This window comes from Eriocheir sinensis, chromosome 42 (assembly GCF_024679095.1).
Source record: "Eriocheir sinensis breed Jianghai 21 chromosome 42, ASM2467909v1, whole genome shotgun sequence".
NCBI classification, from domain to species: Eukaryota; Metazoa; Arthropoda; class Malacostraca; order Decapoda; family Varunidae; genus Eriocheir; species Eriocheir sinensis.
Genome location: NC_066550.1, coordinates 1897551 through 1910792, shown reverse-complemented (window position 1 = coordinate 1910792; position 13242 = coordinate 1897551). Strand labels below are relative to the sequence as shown.

The 13242-nt window shown below is 44.0% G+C and overlaps 1 protein-coding gene across 1 annotated transcript in view; it reads left to right on the top strand.

Annotated features, from left to right (window-relative positions):
- Window positions 1–13242, top strand: part of LOC127010191 (uncharacterized) — an 87636-nt gene that overhangs the window by 50162 nt on the left and 24232 nt on the right. The window contains exons 5-6 of the mRNA XM_050884066.1: window positions 959–1083; window positions 2904–3074. Of these exons, the coding sequence (XP_050740023.1) occupies window positions 959–1083; window positions 2904–3074 (296 nt within the window). The remainder of the gene's footprint in view (window positions 1–958; window positions 1084–2903; window positions 3075–13242) is intronic.

Genomic DNA, 13242 nt, shown 5'->3' with positions numbered 1-13242 from the left:
GAAAACCATTTCCCAATGTTAGCTTGCTTAAGGCTGTGGATCTTTTGGGGGTAGTATGTGGCCTTGGCTCGTTTGATTTCCCGGATAACTTTGTTGCGGAGGGGCTTGTAGAGTGTAGGGTTGGTGTGGAAGGCGTCATTTCTCTGTTCAATGAGACGTTTTATTCTGGGTGTAATCCACGGGGTGTCTGAAGGGTGCACTCGTCTTGATTTTAGCGGGAAGAAGTGGTGGTAAGCTGCGGTAATTGTGCTGGTGTAGTTGCTCCATTTTTGGTGCACGTCATCCACTGTAAGGACTTCAACCCAGCGGTGGCGTGTTATCCATTGGCCGAACGCGCGGATGGCTGAAACTACCACCCCACTAACACAACCAGAAACACCAGCACCGGTTACACTTCCCTCTACCAGCACACCTGTTGCATCACTACCTCGACTTGTCTCATCAATGTATGACTCCTCTGGTTCTGACTCGGAGTCACTCTCAGGTTCCCTACCAATAACCCACTTATCCTCCATACCATCAAATCTGAATGCAGAGTTTTCACCAGATGCCAACTCTTTTCCTTCCTCCCCACCTCCAACAGCATCACCAACATCGATGGAACTTCGTCCTACTTCTTCTGATGTAAATGATATCGAAGACCACCCAGTAATGTCATTCATTCACCCATCCTTGCATGAAGAGTCAAACCTGGAACCTACTACTCCTATTCCAGATGAGATACTACCAGAATCTGATGAAGCGGAGTTTACTATCGTAGTTGGAGGATCAAAGCGCGGAGGAGACATCCTTTTAAGTCGTGGTTACTCTTATAACAAGGATGGCAAGGTTAATAAGAAAGGTGACCAACGTTGGAGGTGTACTGTCCGCAACAAGTCTGTGTACTGCCTTGCTTCTATCACCCAGCATGGTGAAACTTTCAAGAGAGGGCCTCATCCTCATAGATGTTCTCCAAGAGACTGTGCCCTGCCTGCTGCCAACATCAAGGCCTATGTGCGACAACAAGGAAAAGAGCGCCCATTCGCCTCAGGATCGACCCTTACTAAAGAAGCAGTACACAAACACCTACCAGCTGATGCTCCTGTGTCCAGCATGCCAAAGATGTCCTCTATTGTCCGCACCACCAATCGTCTACGCCAGGCAAGGAGACCAAAACAGCCGAAGGATCTGAATTTCACTTGGGTAACAGAAGAACTACCTGACAATTTTGTACAGCATGACATGGTAGTAGGATCTGCCTGCCATGTGATCATGTTCACTGCCCTGCTTCTTTCACTTCTTTCAAAGGCAAAGACATGGTATGTGGATGCAACTTTCAAGGCAGTCCAGCGACCATTCCAGCAGTTGTGGAGCATCCACAGTTTCATACGGCAAGGTGACAACATGAAGCAGGTGCCTCTTGTATAAGTCTTGATGTCACGCAGAAGTAAAGAGGATTACATAAAGATCTTGAATTACATAATGGAAAGAGTTGCCAATAATTCAGTGAAGAGAGTTGTAATGGATTTTGAGTCTGCTGTGTGGGGAGCCTTCCAGAATGTAAAACCCGATGTCACCCTTACTGGATGCTGCTTTCATTGGACCCAGGCAGTATGGAAAAAGATAAACGAATTAGGATTAGCACCATCATACCGTGTAAAGAAGAACACAAGTAGGTTCCTATGACAAATCCTGTGTCTTCCATTCTTACCAGCAGAGCAGATTCAATCTACATTCAATGAGTTTAGAAATTTATTAGTAGAGAGTCACACAGTCACTCTACATAGTTTATTAGAATACATAGAGGACACTTGGATAGAAGGATGTTTGTGGACACCCAATAGCTGGTCAGTCTTTGGCTTAGCAATTAGGACGAATAACGATATTGAGGGATGGTATAATAATTTAAACATCTTATGCAGCAAATATCAGAATGTTAATGTGTACGAGCTGATAGCAGTTTTGTATGAAGAGTCTAAGCTTGTTGATATCCAGTGTCTGTTAGTATCAGAGGGCAAGCTGCAAAGATGCCAAAGAAAAATATACAAGAATTACCAGAAGAACATTTTTGACATATGGGAAGCGTACAAAGATGGCCAGCTACAGCCTCAAGAGTTACTGCGCCGTGTCTCCCAGTATCACCATCCTCAAATTAGGTCAGCAGATGAAAATATGGAAAATTAATGAATTTTTTAAGTGTAGGCTATATATAAGCTATCTTTTAATAAATGTGCAATAAATATTTTATCCATGTGTTACCTGAATAATGACAAATAAAGTCCTGTAAACCGTTAATCCTAATGTTTATTTTATTTTAGCTATCCTAATTTAGCCACGTCTGGTTTATATCTTTATTATTGTACAATAAAATATTTTAAACACATGCTATCTGAATAATGATAAATAGTATATGAATAATTATGTAACGTGAATGGACCGTCGAATCGCCCAAGATTATTCGACTGGAAAATATCCACACCGTCGATTCGTCCAAGACAGACCGTCGAATTGTACTTCCGTCGAAACGTCCTGTATTCCTGCCTGACACCCTTGCACCCTGGCAGGTGAGTGGCCCAGGTGAGCTGCCTGACACCCTTGCACCCTGGCAGGTGAGTGGCCCAGGTGAGCTGCCTGACACCCTTGCACCCTGGCAGGTGAGTGGCCCAGGTGAGCTGCCTGACACCCTTGCACCCTGGCAGGTGAGTGGCCCAGGTGAGCTGCCTGACACCCTTGCACCCTGGCAGGTGAGTGGCCCAGGTGAGCTGCCTGACACCCTTGCACCCTGGCAGGTGAGTGGCCCAGGTGAGCTGCCTGACACCCTTGCGAGCTGAACAAGACATTAATGTTGGGGGCATTTTTGAGTAGAACAGTTGCGTAAGTCAGCATGCAGGGAGGCACACTTCAAACACCATTTTAAAACACAGGCACGGCAGGTCGGCCTCGGCCATCACCAGATCGCCCGTGTCACGCAGAAGACACAGCCACGAGTGTGATCCAAATGTTGACTGCCAGGCCGCGGACCCCGACCCTACCAGCCTCCCCTGCCGCGCCCTGCCCTGCACTCACCCTGCCTGCGTGTCCCCGGCGTGCGGCAGGTAATTCAGTGTCCCGCGGCCGCCGCTCAGCTCAGTTGAGTTGGATGTCGGAAGTCTTGCCTACAGGGCGGCCTTCCTGATGCGATCCTGTATTGAGCTTGATCTTGCTGTACAGGTGACCCGTTGGAGAGTCAGGCCTTCGTATCGGCACACCCTGTAAAAATAAAACAACACAAGCAGTATCCATTACAAATCTTCCAATTCCCTATTTCTTGCACACCACATCCTTTCCAGAAAACTCTTCATGGCTTCTATAATTCTATCATTTGCTTCATCACTCAGTCCCAGCAGCAGCAGCATCCATTCCCTCTCTGTCCTTGCAATCCTCCCATTCACATCCCAGCCCATCTCACTCAGTGCCACCCTCATCATCTCCGTCCTTTCTCCCCAGCCAGGCCTTTGTATCGGCCACAGACTTACTGATTGATTGATAGTTGATTGATTGATTGATTGATTGATAGTTTATTGTTGCAGGTAAACAACAAGGGAGAAGGGAGGAACATGCCATCCCAACCCCCAGGCAGGACAGAGTGTGATTATGAGGCTATAGTAATACATGTGTAGGGATCGAGCACCATGAAACTAAAAAGATACAATGGTAGGAATGAATATACTTAGTTGTGTCTAGAGGTCTTGTGCCTCACAAACTAGCTGACCCAGATAACCCTAACTCCTTGTGCCATAATGATAAAGAGATAGCTGAGATTCTATAAAAAACACTTTATTTTTGTCTTTACCAAGGAACCCATTGGACCCACACCCAGGCCACCTGTTCCAATAGATAATCTTGTTAGTGAACCTGTTATCCTAAAATCAGTGTTCTAAAAAAGTTAAAAGACATAAACAGCAGCAGAAGCTGTGGCCCAGATGAAATACACCCACGAATCCTCCAGGAAATTGCAGACCATATAACCGGACCTATTACTATTCAAAAGCATCGAGACGGGAGAACTGCCGTCGGATTGGAAAGAAGCTTCAGTACGCCTATCTTTAAGAAAGGCTCCAAGAAACTGGCAGTTAATTATCGACCTATAAGCCTTACATCAGTCCTTTGTCAAATCCTCGAGTCCTTTATATGTGAAGCATTACTAGGAATTTTCTTCCAACGATGCCCTATCTCCACAACAGTACGGTTTCTTACATGGAAGGTCTACTGTTTTGCAGCTTGTACAGTATTTTAATCACTGTGCTGAGGTGGTAGCTATGGCCGGGTATAGTGGATGTAATATTCTGGACTACGCCAAAGCCTTTGATACCGTCCTCACCGGCGTCTGTTATCGAAGCTCGAGAGTTATGGCATTCAGGGAGGACCCTTGCATGGACTGAGAGATTTCTTGTTGGAAGGTTTCAGACAGTTGTCGTCAACAGTGAAAAGTCCTCCTGATCTGGAGTGTTGAGCGGCATCCCCCAGGGTAGTGTCTTGGGGCCAACATTATTTGTCATATACATAAACGATTTGCCAACCCCATTAAACTCAGATACATATATGTTTGCCGATGACACAAAGATTCTCCGACAAATAACAAAATGTGAGGATGCATATGAGCTTCAACGTGACCTAGACATGATGCAGAGCTGGTCAGATGATTGGTTACTGCGTTTTAATCCATCAAAGTGCAAAGTAATGTCAGTGGAGCCTTTGAGAATACTGTATATGCACCAGGGAGGAAGGCGGTGCATGCCGCTCTACCCCCAGACGGCTAGCAGAGAGATACCCAATTCTTTCAAGGAGGCCCAACAACGGGCTGAGGGTGTCGGAAAGAGCCCACCTTTCACCCCCATGGCACAGGATAGGTCTCGAACTCACGCTCTAGCAACCCGCCGAAGCGCAAGGCCGAGACTCTACCACGGGACCACGGAGCCCCTTTATATGCACATCAGTACCAAATATGTGGAGAGGTACTTGAACATGTTGATGAGGAGAAAGACCTGGGTGTACTAGGTGACTCAACTCTGAAATTTGAGCAACATCCTCAACCAAATCAAAACTGCCAACTCCATGATGGGTATTGTCCGACGGGTCTTCTCATACTTGAGTCCAGATATGTTCAAACCTCTACCCGGCTTTTGTCCGAAGCCACCTGGAGTATGCACAAGCAGTATGGTCACCGAGATATAAGAGTTTGGCAGACAAAATTGAACAAGTCCAAAAAAGAGCTACCCAATAAGTGGATGGTCTCCAGCACCTCGACTACCAAGAACGACTTAAACTCCTGGAAATGCCAACATTGAAATACAGACGCTGTAGAGGGGACATGATAGAACTGTGGAAACACTTCAATCAATACAAAAAGAAGTTACTCCCAGCATCCTTCAAACCCCTGGGCAGACCTAGTCGTCGTCATTCAAGACAACTCTACCTACATCGCCCTGTGGACGGTGTTTATGGAGTGCAGCGGAACACTTTTTATTACCGAACAGTACCCATATGGAATGATCTCCCAGCTGAGGTTGCCGAGGCCGTATCAATGAATTCTTTCAAAAATCGCTTAGATAATCACTGGAGTAAGCAAGCATTTAAATATGACCCCTCCAAGCCGCCGCCATGGACAGCCAACCCACAGTCAACATATATCGAGTATCACCAAGTGAGCGCAGCATAGAGTCTCCTAGACTGGACTGCGTTATGTACTTAAGTGTACTTAAGTGTAAGTGTACAGTCGTGGTGGTCCACCGCTGTTTTGGAAGTTGCTGGCGTGTTGCTTCTTCAGGGGAAGGACTGGGGGTATTTTTGAGTGAATAAAAAAGAAATCTGAGAAATTTGTTTTTTTCGCTCAACATGACGGAGACATCTTAAAATATCATGTGGCAATATTTTTTTTTTTATAATTTAAATCCCTAGCCCGCGAGGCGGGCATTTAAACAGCTGGCCGTGTCGATTTAAAGGGCGCCTTGCGCGCCACCACATGTGCTATGTATAATTGCATTTATATGTGTAGAATCGCCATTATAAAAACATTTTTGAAGTAAATTTCGTCATTTAACACTCTGGTGACATATGAGCGGGCAGTCACTCCTCGCCAGGCTCGCCTTGTCGCCTCAGCCCTCAGGGACAATCAGTGTACCTCAGCTATCCTTAGAGGAGGTACGCGTCTGCGAGCGAGCTGTCTGCGAGCGAGCTTTACTTTCCAAGAACACTTACTCATACTTACTCAAGTATGACTTATAAAAGAAGAGACGTCCAGAAGAGGACTGGTAATTTAGGGAAGGCTCAATCGAAGCGGTGGAGGCAACGACGAGCGGAAGCTGAAAATTATCCCTCGACGTCAACCCCCGTTAGTGAGTCAACACCCTCGCAGCTCACAGATGACATAATAGATAAACTGTCATCCTATTACGGGAAAGCAATCAGAGACAACTCACAGGGGAATGTGCACGATATGCAACGAGCAATATGGGCAACATATTATCATCTGTCAGCCACAAACAAGGAGCACTACCACCAATGTTGCCCAAAAGGTGAAGATTCCTGGTGCTTTTTTAACAGAGCAGATGCTCTAAAACTACCTGAAAGTGAAAAAGACGACAAGAAGAAGAAACTCTACCTGGCTAAAATCCCAAAGGAAAAACTACAGTACATAAAGGGAGTTTATAAAGATCTTGCTGATCCTGCTCTTCTCCAGAGATGCCTGAAGGGTGCTACGCAAAACCCTAATGAGTCAATACATGCTAAAGTTTGGAATAAGTGCAGTAAAGCAAAATTTTGTGGAAGAATGAGACTTCAATTCATCTCAAGACTCACAGCCTTGGAGCACAACTTTGGATACGAAGACTCCAATATAATAACTCATATCCTTGGAACTCAGTCATCAATACAAGACACAATGAAGTGGATGGACAGTCGTAGAGCCTCAAACGCAACACCAAAGCAGAAAAAGAGAAAAATAGAGAAAAAAGATGAATCATATCAACCTGGAGAGTACTAGATAAAATCTGGCGACAAAGAGGAAGGTGGTGCCTTCTGATACCCTCACCTTAGAGTGACTAATACCTTTTTTATAAAAGGGGGGACCAGATACCATATCTAATCCAGGAAGAAGACAGAATAAGCTACATTCTGTGAAAATTTCATGCCAATCTAAGCATTGCAATAGGCATGACACTAAGAAAATGAGAAAAAAAATTCAAAAGCCGTTTTCTCGAAAACATAAAATTTTCACTAAAAATAATTTCAAAAAATCAGCAAAAACACTGAGAGTTTTTTGTGACATACCACTTAAAATAACTACTAAAGAGTAATTTTTTGATGCGAGGAAATTTTGAAAAGATGAAAAAAAAGCATGAAAAAGGGGTCCATCCAAAATTATTTTATTTATTTTAATTTTTTTTTTTATGAAAAACTAAAAAGAATTTTAAAATTTCCTCCCATCAAAATAAAGATATATAAGCAAGGTTTCTCTACAATTTTTTTCAAGTTGATCGACAAAAAAATAAAAGCTGTGAAATAAAAATAAAAAAAGTCAAGTTGCTTTAGTATCCCCTTCCATTTCACCCATATCGTATCAAAATCGCTAAATCATGTTTATAAACAACAACAAACAACATACTAAAATTTCAAAGTCATAGGACGTACCATATGCTCAGGAGCGACACCCCCAGTCCTTCCCCTTCAGCCGCACTTGGTCCGGTGTGTTGGGCATCCACATGCCTTTGTTATCTTAGCTCAAGCTCGTGTATGTGGGCTTCTTTTCGACTGATATGGCGTCTAGAGCTAGCATGATCATCATTCTTTATTATGATGACAAAGACCATGTCAAAATTTGACTTATTAAATAAGAAATTACACAAAGTTCGGCAGCTTTTCCTCGTCGCCAAGCCATCCTCCAGCAGCGCTCCGACACCCATAATCGCACATTCATTTTTCTCAGAAAATAGGATACCAATCACATTTACATCAACATATTTCCACAGGTGAATACTTAGGGCATGTTCACACCAAGTTGCGACACCTGAGATTCATTAATTATGACGGGGGAAGGAAAAATGTAGGCCTCTGTCATTGGCAAAATTGAGCCTCGGGCAGAATGGACATGTTTCCGGTCAACATATTTATTTCTAATTCTGTCTGTACGGATAAAATAGGCCCACAATTCAGCTATGTTACTATTTTTTCTTCATGTAAAATAGTAAATGTGGTACAAAATATGGATTAAAGTTGAGGAAAAATCACGTGACCTGGAAACGGGTGCTGGTTGGTCGGGACGTCACGATGCAGTCGGCAGGCCGCCAACGTTGTGTTACTTCGATATTTTGTGTTGTGGTGTATGTTTGTAGTGGCCAGCAATGCCTGGAGACATAACCCGCAGTCGTTGGTGATTCGTGCCAATGTGCAAGAGTATATATATATATATATATATATATATATATATATATATATATATATATATATATATATATATATATATATATATATATATATATATATACGGACAAAAGTACTCCACGTAAGATATTTCTGTCTGTGCTAGTTAATCCTGCAGTAATATTCTTTAGTTTCCCCTCGGACTAACTTTTCATCGTGAACTCAACTATTCTCTCTACTGTCATGTCCTCTGATTATAAAATATTGGTCTGCATTCGTTTTCTTCTTATTCATCTTCAGGCGTTGATTCTCTCTCTCTCTCTCTCTCTCTCTCTCTCTCTCTCTCTCTCTCTCTCTCTCTCTCTCTCTCTGACGTTCCAGAGCCATTGTTTTCTCTAAGTTAGGCTAGGTAAGTTTCCATAATACTAATATAAATTCAACCTTGATTATTCTCTTAAGTTCCCCCTCGAACTAACTTTTAATCGCGAACTCAACTATTTTCTGCAGAGCAGAGGCGAATCGGTTGATTTCACTCCCATTTCAATAATATAACATATTTCCAACATTCTTAAGGTGTTCTGTAAGCACCTATAACATACCTGTTGGGCGCAGTTTGGAGCTGGAGTGGCCATAGCTGATAAAAAACAATGGACACAACACTGGTACTGACGTCTGCTGTACTCCGCTTCAGCCTGATGACGTCACGAGCTAATGGTGGCTTCTCCCCGTGAGATGAGAAGAATTTGAGATATCTCTCCAATATCCAGTCAACTAGCGATTTATAGGACGTAATATGTGCACTACGTTATCATTGGTACGTGGCACAATGCATTTCTAAGCTCTTCCCAGAACCGGAAACATGGCCATTGAGCCTGGGCATCTATGTCCCTCAGATTTCTTCGCTATTATATGTTGTAAGATCGTTCTGTTGACATGTATGGGAAAATTAACGCTTTCTGTATCTACATATCGAAGGAAAACGCAAAATTCGCGCTAGTAAATCAGAAATTCCATAAAGGTCGACAGCTCGTATGGAGTATGCATCTCACGTGTGGGGGGCTCCACTCACACGTACAGCTCTCTTGGACAGAGTGGAGTCTAAGGCTCTTCGTCTCATCAGCTCTCCTCCTCTTACTAATAGTCTTCTACCTCTTAAATTTCGCCGCCATGTTGCCTCTCTTTCTATCTTCTATCGATATTTTCATGCTGACTGCTCTTCCGAACTTACTAACTGCATGCCTCCCCCCTTCCCGCGGCCTCGCCACACAAGACTTTCTACTCATGCTCATCCCTTTACTGTCCAAATCCCTTACGCAAGAGTTAACCAGCATCTATATACACTCTTTCATCCCTCACGCTAGTAAACTCTGGAACAATCTTCCTTCATCTGTATTTCCTCCTGCCTACGACTTGAACTTTTTCAAGAGGAGGGTATCAGGACACCTCTCCTCCCGAAAATGACCTATCTTTCGGCCACTCCTCTAACTCTTGTTAGGAGCACTGAGTATCGGGATTTTTTTTATTAACATTTGTTACTTTTTTATGCCCTTGAATGGACTCCTCTTCTGTAAAAAAAAAAAAAAAAGCTTTTCCTCATCGCCAAGCCATCCTCCAGCAGCGCTCCGACACCCATGATCGCACATTCATTTTTCACAAAAAATAGGATACCAATCACATTTGCATCGACATATTTCCCCAGGTTAGGCCATGTTCACACCAAGTTGCGACACCTGAGATTCATTAATAATGACAGGGGAAGGAAAAATGTAGGGCCAACTCCTCCTACTACTGCTACAAGCCTGCATCTCCTTGCCATTTCAACGTAATGGAGCAAAATAACCCCGGTCAAAGGTAAGTCCTTGAATCTTATTTTTACCCTTATTCCCTCTTTCAGGTCAGGTTAAGTTAAGGGCGAGGTTAAGTTATGGGCTATGTTATGTTATGTTAAGGATTAGGTTAGGATAGGATACTTAATATGGGGGTCAAAGAGTCCCGGCTAGGAGGTTATAATGTTGGTTTTGGGAAATTTACATCGATTTGTTGGAAATTCTTGCCAAATTTCGCCTATTGAGGCCTCCCCACCATAAACTCTGCTTTTCCGACAAGTCCTCAGCTCCCTCCTGCAGCCTACCGCCCTGCACCGCCCCCTGCCCATAATGCCTGGGAAACTCCTTTAACAAGCTCTGGACCTCGACAATCCTCCGCTGGCACTGTCAGCGAGTCCTCACCTGCCCCTGCAGTCCCCGCTGGGGGTCCACTAGTCTCCGCTTCTGCTGCTGACCTCTCTACTAGTATTCTGCTTTCCCTACAAAAGGAAATAGCCAACCTCTCAGTTGTCCTGGCTCAAGTTTCTGTGCGCCTCGCTGCTGTGGAAGCTCGCCCTGTTCCATAGCTGGGCGTTATCGCGATAAGTTATCTCGATACTTTATCGCTGATAACAAAGTCGTGTTATCGGCCATCCGCTACTTATTTAAATATATATCGGTATCTTCGTTACTTTTGTAAGCAAACTAGCGATAATCGCTACTTTTTTCTGCCTCAGAAAAAAAAAAACGTTGTCTCCCTACTGCGCATGCGTGGCCCGGTGTTGTATGAAAAAACTTCGGAACATGAAATATCTTCGGTGAAGAGATTTCATACTTAGATCATCAAAATTAAAATACTAGGTTGTTTTTTTATGTTACTCAAAAAGGAATATATTAAAGAGAAAAATCATTTAACTTTGCCCCCAGAATGATTATTCATTGCCTCAAATTTGATATTCCATATTCGTTTGTGAGCATGTCATGGTATTGAAGGCACCCGGTGTTGTGTTATTTGGTGACCCATCGTCAAAAGCTGGCGCTTTTGTTTACAAACACTGGTCTCTCGTGAACTGCGCATGCTCCGACCAGTAAGTGTAGACCTGTACAGTCTCACAAAGCTTTTTAACACATTTAAAGTTGCTGGAAAGCTGAATTAAACATAGATCACCATCCTCGCTGTTTCTAGAACGACACTCTGTACATATAAATACAACTCGTACAGATCGAGTGTCGTTCTAGAAACAGCGAGGATGGTGGTAGTGGTACTGTATGTCTGATTCAGCCTTCCAGCAACTCTTAATTACGGTTTAAAGCTTTGTGAGACTGTACAGGTCTACGCTTGCTGGTCTGAGCATGCGCAGTTCACGAGCGACCAGTGTCTGTAAACAAAAGCGCGAGCTTTTGACGGTGGGGACGCCAAATAACACAACACCGGTTCAAGCGTTTCTAGTATTACCGTCCATATGTACGTGTCAACGTGTGGTTTTCAGGTTTTGTAAGTTTTCTAAAATACGGATAATGAAAATTTGAATTCATCTATGTTTTTTATTTGAAATATCAATATAGTATCGTTTTCGCCTATCGGACTTATCGCAAGCTAGTATCGGAATTGTGGATTTATATCGGGTATCGGTTATCGGTTATCGCCTATATTTGTGTCTCCATTTAACGAATATCGGTTATCACCGTTAAGGTTTTTCATTATCAGTTATCGGTTATCGGGAATAAGGTTTTCTGTTATCGTGCCCAGCTATGCCCTGTTCCCCCTGCTCCATGTCCTCCTCCTGGCCCGGCTCCTGTGACTGCTGATCTTGCTGAGAGGACACAGACTTTATTGCAAACATGGACGAATGCCTCTGCTGTGGCTGGGCTGCCTGCCGCCCATCGAGATGCTCTTGCCAGCCATCAGCTGCGGCGCATGGCCCTTGTACATCATAATGTGGCCCTGGTAGACGACACGTGTGTTCCTCTTACTTTGGATGAGCTCCTCCACGCTCTTCGGCCTGGCACGTCGACGGCCCCTGGTCAGGATGGTTTACCCTATGACGTCCTTTACCCTCTCCTTGCCCTGCCTGATAACCCCATTCTTGATCTCTTTAACATGTCGTATTCCTCCAGTGTTTTGCCTCCTTCATGGAAATCTGCTCTCATTGTTCCCATCCCTAAGGGTGACGGCACTTTTCGTCCAATTTCTCTCACCAGTTGTTTATGCAAGCCAATGGAAAGGGTCATCCTGCAACGACTCATTTATAAGGTGGGTGACTTGATGTCCCCTAATCTCCATGGGTTTATGAAGGGTCGCTCCACTGCCAATTGTTTTGTTGAATGTTTGAGTAATGACACTGTCACCTGCAGAGCTTTTATAGACCTCAAGGGTGCCTTTGATAGGGCCAATAAAGATGTTATCATGGAGGAACTCATCACGAAAGGTGTGAAAGGGAGACTTTTAGGGTGGATCAGGGAGTATTTGTACAACAGACGGGCTAGGGTATGGTTCCAGGGTGCAGTATCAACTGATGAGTCCTTTGACCTAGGCACCCCTCAAGGTGGAGTCCTCAGCCCCATGTTATTCAATATCCTTATGGATAAGATTGCCCGGCACTCCTTTCCTCGGGGCACTGAAATTGTCCTTTATGCCGACGACATCCTCATTCAGTGTGATTCCCCTGGAACCCTGACCACAGCCCTGCAGCACCTTGAGGACCTTTGTATACATATGGGTCTGATCGTCAATGCCTCAAAAACTAAATATCAGACAAGTCTCAAAATATGTCGTTCACCGAGCTTTAATACTGTCGCCTTAGGCCGAGTACAATGTTAATTATAAGTATTTAGGAGTACAACTTAGTTTTAAGAAGTATACCCATTGCGTTGACTATGTACGCAATCTCTGTCTACCTCGTCTTGCCCCGTTACGTGTATTAGCAAACAGGGGTCTTGGAGCAGGAATTCCCATTCTTAGGATGTTCTATCTCTCTGTCATTCGGTCTCTGATTGATTATGCTGCACCAGTTCTGGTGCGTTGTAGCCCCTCTCAACTGAAGCCCTTGGAGCTCATACA